At 36.2% G+C, this 25,960-nt stretch overlaps 1 protein-coding gene across 11 annotated transcripts in view; it reads right to left on the reverse strand.

The window, feature by feature from the left end:
* Window positions 1-1,732: 1,732 nt before the first annotated feature.
* Window positions 1,733-25,960, reverse strand: part of LOC110451342 (cytosolic phospholipase A2-like) — an 86,719-nt gene continuing 62,491 nt past the window's right edge. For 5 of the 11 annotated variants that reach the window (XM_021499302.1, XM_021499300.1, XM_021499304.1 and 2 more), the window contains exons 2-18: window positions 24,330-24,460; window positions 21,868-21,900; window positions 14,514-14,538; window positions 14,149-14,230; window positions 13,617-13,766; window positions 11,815-11,930; window positions 10,791-10,828; window positions 9,906-10,038; window positions 9,337-9,473; window positions 8,570-8,792; window positions 8,162-8,276; window positions 6,617-6,754; window positions 6,098-6,199; window positions 5,517-5,879; window positions 4,875-5,059; window positions 4,342-4,528; window positions 1,733-3,876 (exon numbers count right to left, since the gene is read on the reverse strand). In XM_021499302.1, the coding sequence (XP_021354977.1) occupies window positions 3,545-3,876; window positions 4,342-4,528; window positions 4,875-5,059; window positions 5,517-5,879; window positions 6,098-6,199; window positions 6,617-6,754; window positions 8,162-8,276; window positions 8,570-8,792; window positions 9,337-9,473; window positions 9,906-10,038; window positions 10,791-10,828; window positions 11,815-11,930; window positions 13,617-13,766; window positions 14,149-14,230; window positions 14,514-14,538; window positions 21,868-21,900; window positions 24,330-24,343 (2,373 nt within the window). In that variant the 5' untranslated portion in view covers window positions 24,344-24,460 and the 3' untranslated portion in view covers window positions 1,733-3,544. Of the gene's footprint in view, window positions 3,877-4,341; window positions 4,529-4,874; window positions 5,060-5,516; window positions 5,880-6,097; window positions 6,200-6,616; window positions 6,755-8,161; window positions 8,277-8,569; window positions 8,793-9,336; window positions 9,474-9,905; window positions 10,039-10,790; window positions 10,829-11,814; window positions 11,931-13,616; window positions 13,767-14,148; window positions 14,231-14,513; window positions 14,539-21,502; window positions 21,697-21,867; window positions 21,901-22,802; window positions 22,815-24,329; window positions 24,461-24,696; window positions 24,936-25,960 lie in introns of those variants that run through there. The other 6 variants (XM_021499301.1, XR_002463060.1, XR_002463059.1 and 3 more) reach the window with 6 other exon arrangements.

Raw genomic sequence — 25,960 nt, forward strand, 5'->3', positions numbered from 1 at the left:
TGATGTTTTTATATTATACTTATCAGTAGTTTTAGATCTGTTAAATGGCATGATGAGCATATGTAGTTTCCATCCTAGATACGATCAATACGAGCCCTGTAGATTCTGCCCTAAATACTGTCAATAAATGAAATCAAGTAGATTTCTTCTTAAATACTGTCATTATTAAAATGAAATTGTGTAGATTCCTTCCTTCATTCCAGGGGTAAAAGCGATGCTTATATAAACAAGAATGAGTAATTATAATAATAATAATAATAATTTGAGGTTCTTATAGACCACTTTATCACAACCTAGTTTGTAGGAGGTCCCAAAGCGGTTCACAAATTATTATCCGTGGTTATAGGGTCTTTGCAACCATCTAATACCTTTCTCAACTCCCTGGGGAGCATACAGATGGTGCTGCCATTTCACCGCTCACAGCTAGTATTCAACAATTCTAGCACTGCCCAACCACATACTCATTTACGGCTGAGTAGACTGGAACAAGCAGGGTAAAGTATCTTGCTCAAAGATACAACACGGTGCCGTGCTGTGATTCGAACCTGCAACCCTTCGGTCACGAGCCCAGCGTCCTACCACTAGAATACCATGCCTCCATCTTGGTCAATATTTTCCCAGGTCTTTATATGGGCACTCATGTAAGTAGGCCTTTATTTTCCATTGTCTCTGTGAGGAATCAAACCCAAAACCTCTTGTTTACTTTTCTGACACTACTGAATGAGCAACAGAGAAATTTGCCATAGCCAAGTCGGAAGGAAGCCTTTGGTTTGACCTCTATATACATTACATACGTTTAAGCAGGTTATGTAGGTTGAATTAACGTGTATGATTTCTTTATTTTCAATTCTTGGGAAATATAACAACAAAAATCCACCTGGTGATGGCCAGATCTTTATACCCCGGTACTAGTTATTCCTCTTGGCACATGAATTGTCCCCTTGGTATGTGATTTTTTATAATGGCTGCCCTATAGACAGGTGTTACAGGAATTGATAAACAGGAGAATTTTGAGTGTGACAAGTATAGATGTATTATGTATTGGATGCTCATTCTTACAAGTCTTTGTGGTTCATTATATTAATTATAATGTGTTATAATGTCGTCAAAAACTTGTTGATCGTCGGAGCGAAATCTGCCTGAGCAATATCAAAGGAGTAAACAATATGTCCGGTCTTTAAGTTGTCTCTATCATCAGCTGGCACTATCATTATGGGACCTTTGCTGTTAATTGACTGCCTCATCAGTGGACACTTTCGTCATAGGAACGCCATCAGTGGGCACTCCTCATTGGCCTTATACAATGTAGTAATAATAATAATAATAATTTGAGGTTCTTATAAACCGCTTTATCACAACCTAGTTCGTAGGTCGTCTCAAAGCGGTTCACAAATTATTATCCGTGGTTACTTACCATAATGGCCTTTGCAACCAGCCAATATTGTTCTCAACTCCCTGGGGAGCATACAGCGGTGCTGCCATTTCGGCTCACAGCTAGCATTCTACAATTCTAGCACTGCCTAACCACGTACTCATTTACAGCTGAGTAGACAGGAACAAGCAGAGTAAAGTATTTTTCTCAAGATATAACACAGTGCCATGCCGTGACTCGAACCTGCAACCTTCCGGGTCACGAGCCCGGCGTCCTACCACTACACTACCACGCCTCCATATAGTACAGAAGATAAATAGATAAACCAAACAAACAACTATGAGAAATGTTTTGAATGTTATGACATTTTATACATTCTTAAGTGTAACAAAATGGTTTAATGCATTAATAATGTTTACCGTAATAGATATTGTCATGGTATCACAGATGTAAACTATTCTGTTCATGACATCAGTCCTGATAACACAGTTGTAGTTAGTAGTTGGACCTACGATTAAAGTGCTGATATCAGGGTTGTAGTCGGTTCCACTTATGATAACATTCCAGTTGTCACATGAAGTTATAGACTGTTGCACCTATGATAACAGTGATGATATCAGGGTTGTAGTCGGTTCCACTAATGATAACATTCCAGTTGTCACATGCAGTTATAGACTGTTGCACCTATAGACTGTTGCACCTATGATAACAGTGCTGATATCAGGGTTGTAGTCGGTTCCACTTATGATAACATTCCAGTTGTCACATGAAGTTATAGACTGTTGCACCTATGATAACCGTGCTGATATCAGGGTTGTAGGCGGTTCCACTTATGATAACATTCCAGTTGTGACATGCAGTTATAGACTGTTGCACCTATGATAAAAAGGCTGATATCAGGGTTGTAGTCGGTTCCACTAATGATAACATTCCAGTTGTCACACGCAGTTATAGACTGTTGCACCTATGATAAACGTGCCGATATCAGGGTTGTAGTCGGTTCCACTAATGATAACATTCCAGTTGTCACATGCAGCTATAGACTGTTGCACCTATGATAAACGTGCTCATATCAGGGTTGTAGTCGGTTCCACTTATGGTAACATTCCAGTTGTCACATGCAGTTATAGACTGTTGCCCCTATGATAAACGTGCTGATATCGGGGTTGTAGTCGGTACCACTTAAGATAACATTCCAGTTGCCACATGCAGTTATAGACTGTTGCACCTATGATAAACGTGCTGATATCGGGGTTGTAGTCGGTACCACTTAAGATAACATTCCAGTTGTCACATGCAGTTATAGACTGTTGCACCTATGATAACCGTGCTGATATCAGGGTTGTAGACAGTTCTATTTACAACAACATTCAAATTGTCACTGTTTTAGATTGTTTCACTGTAAAAGAAAGTCCAGTTGTCACTTTTGTAGGAATGCAGACTGTTCCATCTTGAATATTATATTCCATAACACTGTTCACATCTCACATACTCCCTTAGTTTGTTGACTATAGATTTACCTTGGCCAGCTACCTTACCGGGTAAATCACTTCTGTTTTGCTTACATTTCCTCACTAATTCTTTAGGAAAGTTTATCTCAAAATTCAAACATATGGCAATTGATTTAAAAAACCCAGTTATCTCTGTTATTATTCCCTTCATGGGTTGAAATCCTCATCAGCTAGCCATTAAAAAAAATACCACCTGAATCAGTATGAGCAGAAATGATGGAGGTAATTAACAGTATCTGGTCGTTTTGGCTGACCTAGTAGTAGAATCCTGTGTGATACCATGTCTGTAACTAGCCCACACTTAACTCCAGCACACTCACCAAATGTCACACAACCATCATCATTGTAAATTTAAATGTTTCCTTCATGTCTTAACCATGTCCTTTTCAGTGCCTCCTAGAGAAACTTGATGTTTGACTAGTACAGTTGTATGCACCCTGATTCCGTGTTGTAGGAGAGACGACTTGATTTATGACAAGTCGCCCCTGGAATGGCATAAATGGCCTGGAATGTTGAGCATCCTTGATCAATATCAATATCAAATGTAGGATGTACTACAATGCACGAATCATCTTTGACCTTGAACTTTGTGTGTTACATTGGTCCTAGACGGTGCTACCATTTCGAATGGCAGGAAACTGAAGATTTGTACCAACAACTATCACACTATTGGCACATCTCCATCGTCAAAGGACTGTACAAATTCCTTTAACCTGTCCTCCTCAATCTTTTGGAGGCGGAGTTTTTTGATGTCCTTCAGTTTGATTGGTCTCCGTGTCACTGAACCATTGTTCCTGTGCTTTTTAACACATTCCTTAATTTTTTCAATGATAAGGTCTTTATGAAGTCTGGTATTGAACTCGGTCAGCTTTGTTAAACGATCAAAGGCTTGGTGAGTATATTTAAAGTTAAATGTTGAATAGGGTCTCTCAGGATCATCAAAGATCTCAAAGTCGGCAAACTCCTTTTCCTCCTCTGTAGTTCGAGGAACACCTGTAAATCACCAAATTGATCATTAAAATTCTGGCAAAACTGATATCAATCAAACAGTTATGACATTATTTGATTATTTTGAGTTCATGTGTCACAAGTAGTGTTGGTTTATCTCAGTCGTTATCACTTGTGTAGATTCTGTACATATATATGGTGAATTGTTATACATTTGTTGCATTTATATCATTGCTGTTGATTCTACCTCCATCATCCAGTATTCACTACTCGACTTCGTGACATCATGTCCAGCACATTTTGTGAAGTGAAACCTAGATATTTCTAAGATGCTAAATTAATTAACATGTATTTTTCATGTAGGCTACTTGATACCGATATACCTTTATAAGATGCATGTAGCTAATGTAAGCTTCAATTATTACTCAAGTTTAATGTATGAATTAAGAATAGAAAAAGATGTGACCTGAACTAGTTACTTGCCTATAAGTCATTAAGTGTGATACTAACCTGGCATTTTCTCATCCCTAAAGGTGATGTTGGCCAACACAAAATGGAGCACAATGGGACAGCGAGGATCATTGGGGTTCTGGAACACATAGCACTCCTTCATTCCTTCACGGTCAAAACGTTTTAGGTCAATTTCGGGGAATGGCACATTGTTTAATCGTGCCCATTTCTCTGCAAGCTTGATCTCCTGGAAAGGTAAGAGACAAAATTAATGAGACATGTCTTCAATAGAAACAGACAATATGTGTGACATGCCTCCAATGGTAAGAGATGGTTTGTGTGGCATGCTGACCAATGGTAAGAGACGGTTTGTGTGGCATGCTGACCAATGGTAAGAGACGGTTTGTGTGGCATGCCTCCAATGGTATGAAATGTGTGCCTTGCCTCAAATGGTAAATAGTGTGAAAATTGAGTGGTACATTGTCAAATGGGACTTGATGTAAAGGCATTGTTACAGACCAAAGGGGTCGTTTGTCATGTAGGACATACAGTGTATAGGATGTTTTGCGGTCTTTCTTGCAGATATACATTACCTTAAAGGGTGGTGTGCTGTCACTTTGCCTGGCACTAAAGTCGAAGGACAGAAGAAGATCAACTTGTCGCTGAGGGCGAAGCAGGAGGGGGAACGGTGAGTTGAATGTCAGTCCACCGTCTACCACATACAGCTTTTTCATGTTGGTGGGATACATCTCAAATATCCCATCAAACTGGTCCATACCTGTTCAGTAGATCAAACATGTGTACTGAAGGTGTATGCTTAGCGTCAACTTTAGGTTGTAAAAATTAAAGTATCTAAATGTAGGCTAAACATTTCAAAAATACCTGCAATTGATTTCTAAAAGATTTTGAATTAAATCACACATGTCAATATTTAATTATTACATGTCTTGAGTTTTCACACAAAATATTAACCTGTAAAATTATCAAGGTAAATTTGCAAATACAAGATATCTATGAACATTTCTAAATATAACATTGTAATAGATCATGTTTTTGAGTTCCTGTTTCTGTAGTTTTAGCCAGCCATCAATGACATCCTGTTCATCAAATTATTATATTTAACGGTCACCATGGATACATCAGCACAACTCCATGTATTAATTGGTAATCAACATAACAAACACTTCTTGTATGAATATTGGAAAGATTTCGGTGATCCTTGTTGAGATATTCACCTTCTGTCCCTTCGTCTATGGAAGTGAATGGAGAGAATGGGTAGACCTTGTACAGGGACAAACCCCTCATAAAGCTGTGTACTTTGGCAGCCCGCCCCTCGATGGAACCCAGTAGGTAGTTGCCGGTGCTATCCAACACCTTGCCAAACATGCTCCTGATAAAGCCCTTGTTATTATCTGTGTCCTTCATACTAGTAATACTGGCTGTGGACCCTCTCCTGCTATTAACACTGGCCACAGAACTCTTCCGGCGACCTTTCTGCTCTATCTGTTTGCGTTTCCTTTCCTCTTCCTCTGCCTCTGTCTCACTTGATTCACTTTCCTCATCTGTTTGTGTGTCAAGCTCTTGAAGAAGTTCTCTCTCTGATAATAGGAGATAAAAACTGAATAATTTTGCGAAGCGTTAAGCATTGGATTAAGCAAAATTTACTGTTGGGCAGTGTTTTCACCTAATTTTTGTATTCTACACTGTAATTAGTATTGATACACTTTCAGTTCAATACATCTGTATAGCATACGATGTATTTAATATGTTGTTTCTACTTATTTGTTAGCGTTTATTGCGGATGAGAGGTACCCACCAAGCTCTTCCCGTTCTTCCTGTATAATGCGACACTCGTCCGTGCGTTTATCATCCTTGAGGAGGCGCTTGAATTGGATACAGAAGGCACTCCCCCAAACACCTGAAACACACAACCAAGGTCAGTCACCCAAGGTCAATCACCTTTATAAGATCAGTCACAAGGTCACTCAAGGTCAGTTACAACGTCATATACTCCAGGTTAATAAGGTTAATCACATAGTCAGTCACCTGAGGCAAATCACCTTGTGAAGTGCTTGTTAATGTTGCATACATTAGAAATTGATCTATTTAATATCAATGTATTTAAAGATTTTTTTTCAAACTTGACTAACTATTATTGATTTTGAAATGCAAAAAAAAACAAAACTGATTTTAATTCCTACATGTGTGAATATATTTGAAATTGCATATCCAAAGAGTTTACACAATGGCTTTGTAAGAAGGTCAATTTCAGAGATTCTTTGAAAAAATAACTGATGAAGCTGGTTGACTTATTATTGACGGTTGAACAACTTACCCTGTAGGAAGTGTAGAGGTTGCTCTGGGTACTTCTTCACCAACTGACCCATGAAGAATTTACTCCCAAAGTTTTCTGACTTCATGAATGTGCCATACTTAGGTAATCCAATTTCAAAGGGGGTAAACTCCATCCATTCTGCAGGAAACAGTGTTTCAATATCATACATATATTTCATACGGTACAACAAAGTGTTAGTTTGGATATTTCTAGCTCACCGGGTCCGAAGGACCAATGTGAGCTTATGCCATACTATGGCGTCCGTCGTCCGTACGTCAACAATTTCTTCAAACGACTTCTTCTGAAACACTGATTGGAATTTAAATAAATTTGAGTGAATACATCCCTAGGTGGTGGGGATTCAAAATTGTACAAATGGTAGGGCTGACCCTACAAGGGACTGAGGGGGTGGGGCCAAAAGGGGGCAATTTGGCTATATTGCTATAAACGACTTCTCCTGTAGGACTATTCACTGGATATAGATCATATTTGGTCTGAAGCATTAATGGGAGGCAGGGATTCAAAAGTGTACAAATGGTGAGGCTCACCCCCCAGGGGGCTGAGGGGTGGGTCCAAAAGGGTTATTTTGTTATATTGCTTTTAGCAACTTCTTCTCTGGAACTAAGAGATGGATATCAACCATATTTGACTGGAATCATCCCTAGGTAGTAGGGATTCAAAATTGTACAAATGGACAGGCTAACCCCCTGGGCCAAAAACAGTTTATAACTTTGAAATGGTTAAAATCCCCACCTATAACCATATATGCAATTACTGAGTATAAAGAGATTTAATGCACATATGCCTTGGAGACTTAGTCCCTTGGTCATAACTTTGAAACGGTTGAGATCCCCACCCCATAACCATACCTACAATTGCTAGGCATGAAAAATCTAATACAGATATGCTACAAGGATTGGCCTTGGGGTCTGGCCCTATCTCTGGGAGCTTATTTGGAGAATTTTTCTCCATGATTGCTTAGATATCCAGGTGAGCGATTAATGCAGGCCCTCTGGGCCTCTTTCTTTGTTAGAAGTTATTGCCTGAAAACAGCTAAGGTTATTTGATGACCGTTTGCACAGGTCAAGGACCATTTTATGATGACACCACACTTTGATAGCTTAACTTTGGCATGGCAGCTTATGGTCTTGCCAGGTTATATTATTCTGATAACAGCCTAACCAAAGAAGGGAGACACCACCCAAAGAGAGAAAAGATAAAGGTTATAAGGGTTTTGATGCAGATCAAGTTTGATTCTTCAGAGTTCCAATTAAAAATCGCAGAATGAAATTATGGTTCTCGAGGTGGCTCAACATTAGTCACCTTATACAATCAGGCAGTGGGATATAGTAGGCTAATTTTATTTATCCCTTGTCCTCCAACCTTCAGATGTAGTGTTGTTACTGTTAGACAAATGATATCTAAAGGGGGTGGGTTGTATACCAAATCAAGTGAATAATGTCCTGAAGACCAGAGTAGAGACACATGCATACTGTAGTGAAAACGTGTACAGAAATAAATCTGAATGCTATGGTAAATACGTACCATGGAAGACCATAGCAGAGACAGACTTTTTGACGTGAAGACAAGTGTACAGAGGCATAGGGATGTCAGCATTTTGGATCTTTTCCTTTTGGTCCGACAATTTGGCATTTTGCCGCTGATAACATGGAAAACAAATAATTATTGAGATTTTTTTGTGGTCAAAGTAGAGTACCGGTATGTAGAATACTTCTTTGGTGATTTACTGCGATTTACCTAGGCCTTTATCAACAAACAATATGTTAGACAATCATGAGGTTGCTTGCACGATAACATGTCATTTACACAGGCTTAGTAGTTAACCTCATCGCAAAAACTCCTAAAACAGTTCTAATTAAATAATATTAGTAGAACAAAATACAATATATATTTCCCTGCATACTACTTGAAAGATTCTTGATTCATACTCACATTTTTGAGAAGAGTCTCCCCGACAAGATGTCCGAAGAAGTCAGTGAAGCTGACAGGCTGTCCCTGGCGACGCTTCTCCATGATCCGAGAGACATACGAATACATACTATTGGGGCCTAACAGGTAAAAAGGGCTTGAATCAATATTACTCTTCAACTCCTCCTGGAGGGCAAGGGGGGACCTCTGTGGCCATTCAGGGTGGGTGTATAGCTGAGATAGGTACCTAAAGGTAAAACTCATACAGGTAAATACAGGTACAACGCACAGGTAAAATACAGATACCCCACACAGGTACCAGTAAATACAACACAGGCAAATATAGGTTAACAACACATAAGTAAAATCAGGTGAATACAGATACAACACACAGGTAAATACAGGTATAATAATGATTATAGGTCAAAACAGGTAATAACTGGTACAACACACAGGTAAAATTAATTTAAATCAGGTGAATACATGTACAACACACAGAAAAATACAGGTAGGAAATAAGTTTACACAGCTTAAACACCGCAAAATACATTTACAATAACCAGATAATATGACACAGGAAAATACAGGTACAGCTTTAAATACAGTATCAGTGAGAGAAAGGCAAAAAATAAAATGAAGTGAGAAATCCACTAGTGTATATGCATGTCTAATACAACTTTAATTTAGAGTCAGTGGGTATATATAAACGATGCTGACCTGGACTCTATTTCAGGATATATAGCCATTTAATTTCTATCATGTTTGTGTTCGGAGATGGACAGTCGACTTACCATGCTGATCCAGACAATCCCCCAGCATACGTGACCATCTCCAGTATGTTTGTGTCGACTAGGGCACTGAACACCCCACTGTACGCAGTCATCGCTCGGAATCCTCCACCGGACCCTATCACACCTATAACTGGCACCTGTAACAAAGGAGCCACCAAAGTTCATCAGTGTTTAGCTGTCCTGAATGAATCCCAGTACTGCACATATATTTGAAGACTTTGTGTAGTGTTTAGATATATAGACATAATAATGAATTCAAGACTGAAAAAGGAGTTTATCATTTCAAGCCTTGTGGTCATTTGCACTCGAGGTGATTATTTTTTATGTCTAAATTACAACATTATGGTGTGTACAATCAATTACATAAGGGGAGATCAGATAGCATGGACATAAAAAAGGGGGATCAACTATATTTGTCTTGATTTATCACAAACATGGTTCCCATAGGTATCTACCAGTACATACAATATCCCTGTAATCTCTGTAAAGGAGTACATTTAGTGTTTCTTTGTGAAGAACCAACTTCAGGAATATTTTACTTTTGTCGTCCTGCACTTGGTGAGACTAACCTCTTGTATGGAAACTGGTGCATCCTCTCCAAGATATTTCTTCATGGTGTCAAATATTCGCATCTTTCTCTTTTCCACAAATGCTCGCTCCTCCTCACTCAGTGTGAGACTAAACCGTAACTGTGGTTCACAGCTAGATAAATCATAAATACATGTACGGTTAGTGATGGTGGGGAGGTTTCAGACTTAGGAGGTGGTATGGCTGGGGTAGTGATGGTGAGGAGGTCTCAGACTTAGGAGGTGGTATGGCTGGGGTAGTGATGGTGAGGAGGTCTCAGACTTAGGAGGTGGTATGGCTGGGTTAGGGATGGGGAGGAGGTCTCAGACTTAGGAGGGGGTATGGCTGGACAAATCATAAATACATGTACGGTTAGTGATGGTGGGGAGGTTTCAGACTTAGGTGGTGGTATGGCTGGGTTAGTGATGGTGGGGAGGTCCGAGACTTAGGAGGTGGTATGGCTGGACAAATCATAAATACATGTACGGGGTTAGTAATGGTGGGGAGGTCTCAGACTTAGGAGGTGGTATGACTGGGTTAGTGATGGTGGGGAGGTCCCAGACTTAGGAGGTGGTATGGCTGGACAAATCATAAATACATGTACGGTTAGTGATGGCGGGGATGTCTCAGACTTAGGAGGTGGTATGGCTGGACAAATCATAAATACATGTACAGGGTTAGTAATGGTGGGGAGGTCTCAGACTTAGGATCATCTTAATAATTACATATATTGAAAGTGATGGATTATATTGTCTTGCCTAATAATGAACCTGATAGACCCCTTTGCTATTTACCTCTTATCTATATTTGTAAAACAACAAGGTAAAACCTCCTTAGACTGTCTACGACATAAAGGAACAGAGATGGTATTTGATTATTATACTTACTTCATGTCTGCCCATAGCTCAAATTCAACCACTGATGTCTGAAATTAATATAAAACTGTTTTTTAACTAAATGGTTTTCATACAGATACATATATCTAATACATCGGAGTTCAGATTTAAAATTGTCAAAAGATTGGAATTTAGATTCTGTAAGGTCAAAAGCTTGTATTGCAAGATTTGTCAGGTCAACGCTTTGAAAGGTCAATATGCATGTACAGTATTAGGTAGTTTTCAGGTTCTGCTAGGTAATTGTTAACCTTCAGGTTCTGTAAGGTCAAAAGGTTGGAGTTCAGACACTGTAAGGTCAAAAGGTTGGAGTTCAGATACTGTAAGGTCAAAAGGTTGGAGTTCAGGTTCTGTTAGGTAATTGTTTACCTTCAGGTTCTGTAAGGGCAATATATTAGAGTTCAGACTCTGTAAGGTCAAAAGATTAGAGTTCAGACTCTGTAAGGTCAAAATGTTGGAGTTCAGACTCTGTTAGGTCAAAAGGTTCAGACTCTGTAAGGTCAAAAGGTTGGAGTTTGGAGTTCGGACTCTGTTAGGTCAAAAGGTTAGAGTTCAGACTATGTAAGGTCAAAAGGTTAGAGTTCAGACTTTGTAAGGTCAAAATGTTGGAGTTCAGACTCTGTAAGGTCAAAAGGTTAGAGTTCAGCCTCTGTAAGGATAAGGTAAAACCGATACAAGTTTAGACTGGTAAGGACAGTTACCAGGTAGTTAGAAGTAAGACTTTTTATATATAGTCAATAGCAGTAAGGTCAAATTTTTTCAGACTTAACATGGTCAAAACATTAGAATATCAATATAGTCAGACTTTTCAAACAAAAAAGGTTAAAGGTTTTCAAATTTGATAAATTTAGTAGATTCAACCATTGCACTTGTCTTCAAACATTACAAGGCCTATACAAAAGGTCGAGTCTGCAGGTTAATGTGTGATTATAAATTTCACATAAAATGAGAAATTATATTTTGTGCTATTAATAAATTACTAGTAACATCTTTTGTATGTGACAAAATTATGTCTTACCCCAAAAAACTCAAGTGAATATTTTTCTTTTCCTTGATACGGTAGTTCTTTGAGATCGATGACCTGTGACCCCAAAGGTTCATCCATGAGGTAGTTAGAATCCATCAGTGATATCACTGCAATGAAAGTGGAACTAGGATGAGTCATCAATACATGTACTTAATGAGGAAAGAAAATGTCGTCCAATGGGTCACTTTACAGGTTATTTTGATACTGAGACTTTCATCCCAGTGTCACTTTACATCTGTTCTGTGGACTCTTTATTCTTGTGTGAGTATAGGTGTCGTTACTGATGATATAGGTAATTATAATTGTAAAGTCATGACTGGTAGCATGACTACATAGAAACCTACAGGTATCATAAATAAAGACTATACTCTAATTTAGTGGTATAGATCACGGTACTCCTCAGTCCGAATTTAAGTACAGTATGTTCAAAGTAAAACTGACATTTTTTCGAGTGTTCAGAGATAATAGCATATATCATTATAGGACAATTTCTCGCATGTTTTGAGATGTACGTACCTGTCATGACAGACCCCATATGTAACATTGCCAAGTATAATAATACTGTATTATATCCATGAGATACTACCTATCTAGTAAGATGATTGACCATCCTCTATTGTTAAGGTATTACCCTAAATACTTGTCCAGGAGATACTACCTGTCCATTGAGACCAATTGCTGACAAATTACAGTAATCAATTGTCCAGGAAATACCTGACCTATCCAGAAAGACCATCCTTGAATGCTAAGATATTTCTGTAATTATATTCTTGTATCACCTCTTATGGGACACCATCCTCTATTTCTGAGGTATGACGATACTTACCTGTGGACGAGATAACACCTGTCCAGAAAGACCATCCTCGAATGCTAAGATATTTATGTAATTATTGATACCTGAGCTATCACCTATCAGGGGAGATCATCCTCTATGTCTGAGGTATTACAGTACTTACCAGTCTACGAGATACCACCTGTCCAGAAAGACCATCCTCGAATGCTAAGATGATTTTGTAAATATCTATGCCTGAGTTATCACCTATCGGGGGAGATTATCCTCTATTTCTGAGGTATGACAATACTTACCTGTCTACGAGATACCACCTGTCCAGAAAGACCATCCTTGAATGCTAAGATATTTCTATAATTATTGATACCTGAGCTATCACCTGTCAGGAGAGATCATCCTCTATTTCTGAGGTATGACGATACTTACCTGTCTACGAGATACCACCTGTCCAGAAAGACCATCCTCGAATGCTTAGATATTTCTGTAATTATTTATGCCTCAGCTATCACCTGTCAGGGGAGATCATCCTCTATTTCTGAGGTATGACGATACTTACCTGTCTACGAGATACCACCTGTCCAGAAAGACCATCCTCGAATGCGAAGATGTTTCTGTAATTATTGATGCCTGAGGTATCACCTGTCAGGAGAGGTCATCCTCTATTTCTGAGGTATGACGATACTTACCTGTCTACGAGATACCACCTGTCCAGAAAGACCATCCTCGATGCGAAGATGTTTCTGTAATTATTGATACCTGAGGTATCACCTGTCAGGGGAGATCATCCTCTATTTCTGAGGTATGACGATACTTACCTGTCTACGAGATACCACCTGTCCAGAAAGACCATCCTCTAATGCGAAGATGTTTCTGTAATTATTGATGCCTGAGGTATCACCTGTCAGGGGAGATCTACATTTCTAAGGTATTATTGGAATTACTTGTGAGACATGCGGTACATATTCTGACTAGAGAGGTCACCCTCTATTGCTGGGATATGTACCTAGTGTATTGCTGCGTTCTCTGGGATCAATATAAAAGGTGAATGTCTCGTTCCAAACAGGGTCGATGTCATTATCTTTGATGGTTGTTTTCTGTAAACAATTGGGCGCCGTCTTGATATAGAGTGTGACATACGGATCCGGTGTGTCCACTGAAGAGGTAGAGAGAAGTTCAGTCATAATCACACATATCTTTCATTCATAGTAATTGAAAGAACATGAATAAATTACATTTTTTTTTATTATCATCACAATGCTGTTAAGCATTGATCTGACTTTCATAAGTTAAATGTTTCCTATACAAAGCAAAATCTAGTGTCCAAAATATCAGCTATGGATTTCTAGCTTTTAGATTAAAGGTTTCATTTAAACTTTCGTTAAATGGAATATTGGCATTAGAAGGTTAGGAGCCAAAAGGCCATTTAAAAAAAATAAAAAAAAATAATGACGCTGTTTTGTGAGTAAGAAGCCTTTCTCAAGCCTGGTTGTAAATCAGGACCTATCCTTTCTCAGCCCGCTATACAGGTTACTTACTGAGGTCCCCTGCCCATCCTTTGGTGATGTTGTATCCACAAATGACCTTGATGTATAGCACAGCACATGGATAGTGGGTGACCTGCATTGGTGAGAAAGTGTAAGGCTATATAAGATTACTCCAAATATTGGAGACAAAAGTATTTTTCTAAAAATAATCAGTTACTGTAATGAAAAAGGTATGGAAACAATTAAGCGTATGCTTGCAAATTCATTGAAACAATAAACCATACTTCAATTTCATTTCTACATTTTAATGCAGTATAAAACTATAGAATCAACCACAAAGGTTCCTGACAACTTACTTATCTAGGAAATGGGTGTTAAATTAAATCTGTCATTGCTTCTCAAATAAATTCACTTACCTCAAATACTTGAAATGGATCAAACCTACAAGAAAAATATATAACCTTCAGTATTTATCACAATTCTAATTTTACATAATTTAATACTTTAATAATTTAAGACATAATGACAGAGATTTTTGTATTTCAATTGATTCTCATGGCATTAAGGACTGACATTTTTGTGACAATTACTGTTAATTCCCATGGATCGCTGTAAGATTTCTACAACAAGTTTATTTCAATTAACTTAAGTTTCACGATGTGAAAGATCGAGGTTTCTGTCACAAGTGCATTCCATGAGAGTGATGTTGTGTGAATGACCAAATGTTATTTCTCAAGTACATTGCAAAGGAGTATTCTTCCTTGAGAGTTTCATTATTCCAGTAGAGTATGTTACAAGAAGGATGTTACTTTTTATACTGGATTTAAATGACATTACAGATAGTTGTCTTCTTAAATAAATTACTGTCATTTTACTGATAATTGATTCAAAACAACCATTTTCTGTTTTGAATATTCAGTACCTACAGACACAAATCCTCACATATTTCTGTAGTACACAATTACAGCTTTAGTTAAATTCACTTTAAGTTGACTTTTAAATAGATCAAAAAGAACTTACATATTGACACAAGTTTCACATCCAATACACACTGCATTTAATGTCCATATTATTTCATCTTAGATTGCCTAGTCTTTTTTTGGCAGAATAATGTTTTTTAAATCTAAAAAGTGATTTTTGTTTTGTACATGTGAGTACATGTACCAGGTGCTTTATCTGTGATAAAATAAAAATCTGAAAAAAATCTGAAATTGTGTAAAATTGATTTAAAATACCTTGAAAATTGCATTTAAAGTAGATGCATTAACTAGCATATATTGGAAAATGTTATTGGTATTCCAGTATGGTAAATGTTCTTGGTTTGGCCAGGGCAATATTTGAATGATAACCATACTTTAGCAGAAACCGAATTTTAACAGAATGTAGTTGTAATTTTAGCTTTAACGATATTTAACGTTATATGCACTAACTGTAAAGGACATAATTACAATAATTTCTAAATCAGCAGTAATACTAACTGATGCTGCATGTAACATGAAAAGGGTTGCCAACGTGTGGAAGGATGAGGTACCGAAAAAAGTAGGTTTAATGCGGTAATATTAAACGTTCATAATAATAATAATAATTTGAGGTTCTTTTATACCGCTTTATCACAACCTAGTTCGTAGGTCGTCTCAAAGCAGTTCACAAATTATTAGCCGTGGTTATAGGGCCTTTGTAACCAGCCAATATCTTTCTCAACTCCCTGGGGAGCATATACAGCCGGTGCTGCCATTTCGGTGCTCACGGCTAGCATTCTGCAATTCTAGCACTGCCCAACCACGTACTCATTTACAGCTGAGTAGACTGGAACAAGCGGAGTGAAGTATCTTGCTCAAAGATACAAAACAGTGCCGTGACTCGAACCTGCAACCCTTCGGTCACGAGCCTGGCGTCCTACCACTAGACTACCATGCCTCACATTGGAAGTCTTGTAAATGAACAATGTGTTTTAAAATACCTAAAAGCTACTTCATAGAGGTAGACAAACATTCAAGGCTGGTGACCAAAAACTTCTGTCTAGTTACTCAATTTTTAAAAGTATGTATTTTTTAATAATTTTAAGAATAATTTTAAAATGCATGTAACAGTTGTTGAGAGTGTACTAGCCTAAGGACAGCTTAGCACAAAACTTATGTCTGGTATAAATTGAAAAATATTGAAATTTAAAATAAAAATATGATTAGAGCTTTATAATGATCATTTGATGATTTTTTTTTTGTAAATTTTAAGATCTTTTTCAAAAAATTGCTCTTTGGATAATTGTGTAGCTGTAAATGTAATGTTTATCAGACTATACACATCTGGGCCCTGGGAATACAACTTTTTACATGTTGTCCTATCCTCATATGACTACATTGTACTTGCTTATGTAGTTATAAATATTCTAACTGTAAACTTACACTCACTGCAGGCCACGGTTGATTTTTGCTTGATACAATGATAATTTAACTTAAATCAACTAATAATATACGGTAAAGGCATTAACTCCACTACATTGATATAGACACATACTAATAAACCATTTTGGTGTTTATTCACAAAATATAATATCATCAAAGAGCTATGGCGGATTGCTATGCCTATTTCCCCAAAGGTGAGACCGCTAGTGTGCGCACGCCACCGTGTACTGTTATGAGGCGTCCTCAGGTATTTTTATACAGGTAGCTCTATCGGCATCCTGTGTCTAAGAATAGATTAATGTAAACAGCCGAATTCAAGACCATGGCTATTGATACATGCGTTTCATGATAAAGGCTCAACAAAACGCTTATTTCGCATTATTTCTATGAATTTAAAACAAATAATATGCTGTACGAACAAGTTTTGAAAGGATTAAATTTTCATTTCTACCGCATGCGTCATGCCGTTACCTGCTTTAATACAAAACACACATCATGATTTTGTTTTTCCCGCACCTATGAAAGGCAAAATGATTTATATAATTTTTGAACAGCATGACTTTCACCTGTATTGCGATCCTTACTTTGTCCTGAGGTTTTCCTGCATTTGGAACAAATGAGACTATCCTCAACAATGAATTTTCCCGTATTTTTGGTAAAATATTTGCGATAATAACACTTCATATTTTTTGCTTGGCCTTTTTTTAATCCCACATTTTTTGTATTCCAGCATAATTTGTTTGTGTTTAAAATAATAGATAAAATTACAAGTGCCAATTGGAGGGTGAAACAATTCATAGATATCTTTTAAGATGATGTCTTATCTACAAAGCATAGCTGTACTGTACACGTGTACAGTGATTTGTTAACATGATTCTATAGAAGATAAAACAATAGGTATGTTATTAAAATATAAATAAAATGTACCATTGATTTGAAAAGTATTTTATATACATGTACTTAATTAAGTAAAAGGATCACATGCCTAAATATTTAAAAAAAAAAAGAAAAAAGAAAGGAACCTGAACATGGATTTGAACTTGACCGTTCACTTTGTCTGGTCACAAGTTAACTGTGTTACACTTTCGCCTGCATCAAACATCAAACATCAAACATAGACGAATAGGGAAATACAAACTGTTTTAACCCAAGAAACACCTGTTGCAGTTTAAGAAACTCGCTCACCCCTGTTTTTGAATATTTTGAGCACTTTCCCAAAGGAGGACCACTTTCCTTCCGGAATACGAGTTGTTTTGCATATTCAAAAGTTGGTCCTCAGATGGGAAAGTGTTGAAAGTATTTTTTTTAAGTCTGGGAAACCCATCATTTTCATAGATATAGTGTATATGGCTATATTTGCACTATCATATTTACAATACCTAATATCTAAGCAGTTCAAAAATTCATATTCAATTGGTTTTATATCCATTCTAAGCATTTTCACTGCTAGAAATTATTTACTCATTAATATTTTTTTCCGCTTTCATAAATGCAGACTTAGGGAAATATGGGCAGTTTTCTGCCATAGCTCTTTATCTTGTGATATGAATTTGATGATATGATATCATAAAGAAGACATAGTTAGTGATATCATAAAATAGGTATATTTATAAATATCATAAAATGAATAGACCTGTTTAATGGTATCAAATTTATTCTGTGATATTGTTGAATGCATTGTGTGATATGATTAAACGTATGTCACAATTCTATCTTTATTAAATTAAAGTAAGAAAATGTTAAGCAGAAAAATTATATCTCAAGTTTAAATACATGCTATCACAAGTTAGTTTTGGTAAAATACATGTATTACCTTTTATGAATAAATACCAAAATGTTCCAATATTTATTTGTCAAATTAGTTTGAGAAAAATAATCAATACTAATAATGAAGAAGGTTCTAGTTGGGCTGGTTAACCCTTTCACCATTGTGGACAATGGACTCATCCAGATCAAAGCATGGTAGAGGTTACTAAAGTTACATAGGGGTGAAAGGGTTAAAGTATGAAATACCTGGCTGCCAGACAGATTGAAGCATAAATAAATAAACTGAATTATAAATGTATAAACAGCCATGCATGCCTTCCTTCTGTATAATGCTATTGTGTATATAAACAGCCATGCATGCCTTCCTTCTGTATACATGCTATTGTGTATATAAACAGCCATGCATGACTTCCTTCTGTATACATGCTAATGTGTATATAAACAGCCATGCATGCCTTCCTTCTGTATACATACTATTGTGTATATAAACAGCCATGCATGACTTCCTTTTGTATACATGCTATTGTGTATATAAACAGCCATGCATGGCTTCCTTCTGTATACATGCTATTGTGTATATAAACAGCCATGCATGCCTTCCTTCTGTATACATACTATTGTGTATATAAACAGCAATGCATGACTTCCTTCTGTATACATGCTATTGTGTATATAAATAGCCATGCATGACTGCCTTCTGTATACATGCTATTGTGTATATAAACAGCCATGCATGCCTTCCTTCTATATACATGCTACTGTGTATATAAACAGCCATGCATGACTTCCTTCTGTATACATGCTATTGTGTATATAAACAGCCATGCATGCCTTCCTTATGTATACATGCTATTGTGTATATAAACAGCCATGCATGACTTCCTTTTGTATTCATGCTATTGTGTATATAAACAGCCATGCATGCCTTCCTTATGTATACATGCTATTGTGTATATAAACAGCCATGCATGACTTCCTTTTGTATACATGCTATTGTGTATATAAACAGCCATGCATGACTTCCTTTTGTATACATGCTATTGTGTATATAAACAGCCATGCACGCCTTCCTTCTGTATACATGCTATTGTGTATATAAACAGCCATGCATGCTTTCCTTATGTATACATGCTACTGTGTATATAAACAGCCATGCATGCCTTCCTTCTGTATACATGCTATTGTGTATATAAACAGCCATGCATGCCTTCCTTCTGTATACATGATTTTGTGTATATAAACAGCCATACATGACTTCCTTCTGTATACATGCTATTGTGTATATAAACAGCTTGAGTACATGCTTATGTTCAAATCGTGATGTAGATTTGTGTGTTGTAAAACGCCCCAGAGTTTTAATATTTACTTTTTAGATGTAAATTGTGTTGTATTACATCTTGAGATTTTCATAGTCTAACTAATATGCTAGTTTACATACTAATTTGCCAAATAGGGATATATTTGTATTATATAGCCTGAAAATGATACTGTTAAGTTTCGTCGGAATCAATTTTTATGACAATTTCAGGCTACACTGTAATTTTACCTAGTGGTAATAAAATGTACCTAATACTTATATGTACACTTAACTCTATACAGCAGAACTGCATTATCATCGGTGATTCAGCTCCAGTGAAATAATGTCTAAAGTAACACATTTTCTGGATGGACAGAATTATTGTTTAGATACAAGTAACTGTCATAAATGTATTGGTAGATGATATCATCAGAAAGAGAAAATATTGTATAAACTCAATAATAATTTATTTATTTTGTGTGATATTCTTGGAACCCAAGTCATATATATACTCCACTTACAATACAGCTGTCATACATTATTCTACTGTATTGTGTCAAGACATTTTGTTTGCTGTTTGTATTTGACTCTTACAAAATTTTAAAACTATGTTTTCGTTTTTGCTTTTCCGTCCCACATGCTAAATTGAAATCATCTTTACCTTGAGGCTTCACAACAAGGCATTTCAACGTGGGTGGTTCTGAATTCTTAGCACTTCGTTGTGAAATTGACCATATGACTTGTATTTCTCCCACGATTCATTGCGGTTTCCCCCATTGAATCTGACTCCAGGGACATTGATTAATTGGCCTTAAATAATACCATGAATGGATGGCTACAGATACAAATATAGTTACCAACTAACCGACTGATTCAAACCTTATTTCCATATTAACATATTTATAACCCTGAGTGTATAACCACACCTTCAAATTTGTTACATGTTGAAACTAGATAGATACTGATCATCTAAAGCACAAAGATGTCAACATCAACCCATAAGCCAATATAGACATCAAAGCTACAGACATTAAAAAGATATTTTATCTTTTAGTAAATTATCTACAAATATATGTACAGGTAAAGTCAAAGAATATAAATTACCTCCGAAACATCAGTTGTGATCATGTTTAGGAGTTATTGGAACAACATGCAGTTATTTCATGCATATATAATTATTGCAAGCAAATGTAACTATCGGATAACAAATAGTCCATGGAGTAGATTGACCAATGAAAACTGTTGTTACATCACAGTTATGGTAGAACAATAATTATAAGTACATGTATAATGTTTTGGGCTGTTTGAAAATTTAAGTAATTTAGAGCCAAGAGAACTGAATATAAGCATTGGGAAAGGATATGTCTTGGATCACATCATTTAATCAATAAATCATGAAAAACTAATTGACAATTATTTGAATTTGTGAAAGGAACAGCAGTTATATGTTGCTGATTATAATGTAATCTTTATTTAATTTGTACACTTTATATAGAGGATATATGTTGCTGATTATAATGTAATCTTTATCTAATTTGTACACTTTATATGGAGATTATTATTACAGTATAAGTAATATATAACTGTTCTTCCTTTTCCTAACACAAAAATATGTGTTAATGTCAGAATAGAGAAAGTCGTAAATATTGTGATATTAGACGTGGAGATCTAGAGATGAGGTAGAATTTGCGAAATGATATTGACATCAGTCCATTACAGGGTGTAACCACACGTGTTTCATTGGTAGTAAACCTCCTCATTGTATAGCAGGTTTGTTATGACTACGTACCTACCTAGAGTCACCAACATTTCCGTGCGGTTACTCATTTCTATATATAAGTACCCAGGACATGAAATATTTGGGGTTTTCCATGAAAAGATGATGCTTGTCTCAACTATTCAACAGAGTGAATAGACACCATCAATATTTCATGCTTACATAATTAGGCTTAACGGTGTATCCAGTTGGGAATCAGACCAGATGATTGGAATGTCCATTCATTAATATCCATGGGTACCGACCTATTTTACACCATGTTTTTATCATTGCACAACTGTTTGATGTTGAGGTGATCTTCAGGTTGACTGAGTATCGGAAATAAGGTCCTTTGCACTGTCCTTGTCTGTACAGCGTGCATCTATGCAGCCAGGTAAATCGCAGGAAACGGTGAATAGGTCTTAAAAAATGTGAAGCAATCTTCCCCTTCAACCCAGTATATATTCATCATATATGAGGCATGCGTAGGGAAGGGATTAGGAGAATATAAATGGGAAGCTGTGGCAAGGTCTATAATATATATTCACCTTGAAAGTTTAGGAAGATGCTGCAGAACCCTCCTTTTGTTAGCAATGAAAAGAACAGGAAACGTTAGTGATAAAAACACAACACCAAGATGAAAACACAACATTAAGATAAAAAAAAACAGTTACTGAACTAGTAAAAACATTAAAATTAGTTATAGAAATGTAAAACAGAATAATGATAGAAATCTTACAACATTAAAAACAATTTAAGAGAAGGAAAAACAGGCCCTTTTCTCCTTTTGAGCCACAAAATAATCAAACTTAATCAACTGAGAGATAAAATGTGTGGGTGGATAAGGAATTTGAATTAATTTCTGTGTTGGAGATAGACATAATCCCCCAACTTCATTATTTCTGTGGTGACACTCAGGGGGACTGTTGTTGCTTTATATGCAAACATTGTCAGCTGATTGGGCCAACATTTTTTTTTGGGGGTGCACTGGTAGGTTAATGCTATTTTCATTTTCAGCATGGTTGTAAGGAGAAATATATCATCAGAATGAAAAGAGTGAAATGACACAACACTTTGAAATTTTACATCATTTATTTATCTGGTAGGCTGATATAGGCAGCATAATTGTTGTTATCAAAAGATTTACTTATGAAATTAGTTTTAAGATAACAAATGGGGGAGGGGGGGGGGAGTCTAACAAACTGTAAAAGTGAAAGATATGGAAATTCTACAACCCTGCGTGGGTCAGTGTTCATATCACCTACACTGCCTGTACTAATATGTAATCAAATATTATATTCTACCATATAGGGAGTGGATTAATTTAACCTCTGGTGGCGGCGAACAGATTATTATGGTAGATGATGCTAAATTGTCATGTCATTAACAGTCAATGAGTGTGAGTGGTAATGACAATCAATACAAAAACAACATGTTATCTAGTAACCACATGCTTAGTGTTCACGTGCTCAAGGTTACCTACCCAAACAAGTCGCTGTAATAATATAATATCCACATACTGTACTGAACATAACTATTTCATACATACACATATACAAATATGCTTCAATATTGGGTTTTGAACTCTGATCCATTTCCCCGGTTTACGAATTTCAGTTTTTCCAATGAGTACTATGTACCAATTTTTTTGTGTAATATATAGTATTTTTCATATTTAAAAAAAAAATTATCAGGCACTCATGATCATCCATCTTCAGAGAATATGCAAATATGATAGCCAAGCTAAAGGTTGATTGGATCAGTCTCTATTCTACAAAGGTAAACCACCAGTGACATCCATGTACGGTGAACAGAAACACCTGTGGTAAATCTCTCAGCTATAACATTTCGTATATTAAACTTTCCTGCACTTTAACTGCAATCTGATTTATTAAATCTTGACTGTCAGAGATAATTTGGAAATGATTGTGTTTGTTTCGTGATAGGATTGTATAAGAAGAGCTTTGGTAGCCAATATGCTGACAGTATGACACGCTTAGTACTATTTGATTGAACCGACAAAGGATACGCTTGGATTACAAACGATCTATTGATGATATCGAAAGCCAAAACCCTCATGTTTACAGGATCATTTTGAAAATAACAAATATACATTTCATGGTGGCTGGATTGGATTTGTAAAGTGAGTCTTGGTGTAGATTTATTCACCCAAAGTGCGACATGATATTTCCCTTGAACATACATGTCACACGTTTTGCTTAATTATATTGCCATTGGTTTAACTTGAATACTTTTAAAGGTAACACTTCACTGCATCAAAATGTCTGTGAAAGTGGGAAAATGTCACGCCTCATTGAAGATATATATCAAAGATAGATCTCATGTAATTTTCAAAATCACTTTTTTTTGTCAGTTTTGAGAATCTTATTTCTATGTACAGTACTACGGTTGCTATAAATAAGATTTTTATTACATTATGACGTAAACCCTAGGTAGAGCATGACTCCATATATATATAGCTCAAAGAGTATAATACCTGTTATAAATGGAAGCACTTAGATCTTGGTTCGTGAGTACATGAACTATTATTGGTGGTATTTATAGATCAAAGGTCATGAGTACTTGAACTGTTACTGAGGGTATGTATTATATACGGTCAAAATTCATGAGAACTTGAACTGTTTCTGAGGGTATTAATAGATCAAAGGTCATGAGTACATGAACTGTTACAGAACAAAGGTCATGATTACATGAACTGTTACAGAACAAAGGTCATAATTACATAAACTGTTACAGAACAAAGGTCATGAGTACATTAACTGTTTCTGGAATAATTTTTGAACAAAGGTCAGGAGTACGTGAACTGTTACATATTTATAGAACAAAGGTCATGTGTACATGAACTGTTATGGGAGATACATAGATCAAAGGACATGACAGCATGAACTTTTTATAGCTGAAGTAAATTAATCCAAAGGTTTCTCATCAATAGTTTATAAATAACATAATATATTCTATATAGTAATCCCCACATATTTACTGTACTCACTTCTTTAGGTCCATGTCAGCTGGTGAGGTGGGACCCTGATGGTGGTGAAATAATGGTTGACAAGACAGAAGTAAGTTGTAATCCAACGTTTTTATTGGTCACTGATCGCTCATGCCCTCAAGTCTTCATTACTGTGAAAAGAAAAAAAAACATCACTGATGGAGGCCAATTGTGTATTCAGGTGTAAGTCCACATTGTTTGTTACACTATCACAGCCTCTTTTCTTCTGCTGCTATGATGATGATGGATTTGTATTCAAATTCACTAAGCTTTGTGCCCTTCTCTTAAAAAGTCCAGATTAAATTGCGACCTCTGTCAAGGTCAATGTATATTGTGGAAGGGAGTATATGTCTAAAAGAATTCTTACCTGATAACAGTTTTGTACGTTAGAGCAATAAAGATGAAACTTCAATTTTCTACACAATTCACAGAAATTTTAAATTTCCTGTATCCTGTATTGAAATGGAATACAAGTGTAGTAAAATGTACATATTATCCCCATTGCGGATGTAAGGTCGTTCATTTGTCTATCAGTTGTATGGAAATCCTTCAATATGATTGAAGTGTATTCATACTTTTTCTAAGGAATAGAAAAGCTATCGTACTCCGACCCTCTTTGATCAGTTTGTAAAGGAATCCGTTCACTCATGTAGCAATCAGTGTGTCTCTAGGAAATGTCACGTTTTAATGAAAATATTACATGTCTATATTTGTTTGGGTAAAATGAATGTTACAGTCAATTAACTGTTCAGTCAGTTAACTCTACCTCTATTAACCACGCCGATCAACTAGGGTTTACGGAAAAAGGTCTGCAGCTGTGATTCTGCCTATAAAGCAGCAATGTATTTGCAATGAGAATTCACAATACAGTTGCCCTGATAGATGTTCATTGTTGTATTTATATAATTCTGATATCTCTCTTGACCACCTACTTTGTATGCCAGTTCAAGAAGAATAATTACTTTTCACATTTGTTTTATTATATGCTCAGTCAGTAAAAGATTAACATTCTGAAAAGTCTGGCCTTTACAGTTATGGCTACACTTGAATGTCAAGAAGTCTTGTATGAGTGCAGGTGCCCTTAGCTCCGTGTACAAATTTATTGACCCTGCATGCTCTTCTCCCGCAAATCACAATAAAAAAAGTCTTTTTTCATTGCCTATTTTTTTTGTCTGTTTGTTTATGGTTTTTTTTCAATAAATAGAACAACGTTACAGTTGTCAGTAAAGTTCAGTTACTTGAAACCCAATATTATTATCATGTCATAATAATCATTACATCTGCAATCAGGAGTAAGGATTCATAATGGAAGACATATATGTCTACCATAGTGGCAAATCCAGAGGAATCTATAAATTGGAATATCTGATTTGCTGAATGTCTTTATCACAATGTCAAAGAAATACATAACTTGGGCTAAAAATTATAAGAAAAAAAAAAATATATATATATATATGCCTTCTATTTGTGTGAAAGTGATCAAATTAATTTCCGTACACATTTGCTTGATGGTTTAAACTATATTGGCATCGGAATCTTTATTTTCCTGTCGAGATACAAAACACAGATTGTCTATTTTTAAACACAATAACCTCCCTCCCCCTCCACCCTCCTCTCCCTCCTCCCATCCC

This window comes from Mizuhopecten yessoensis, unplaced genomic scaffold (assembly GCF_002113885.1).
Source record: "Mizuhopecten yessoensis strain PY_sf001 unplaced genomic scaffold, ASM211388v2 scaffold5965, whole genome shotgun sequence".
Lineage (NCBI taxonomy): Eukaryota > Metazoa > Mollusca > Bivalvia > Pectinida > Pectinidae > Mizuhopecten > Mizuhopecten yessoensis.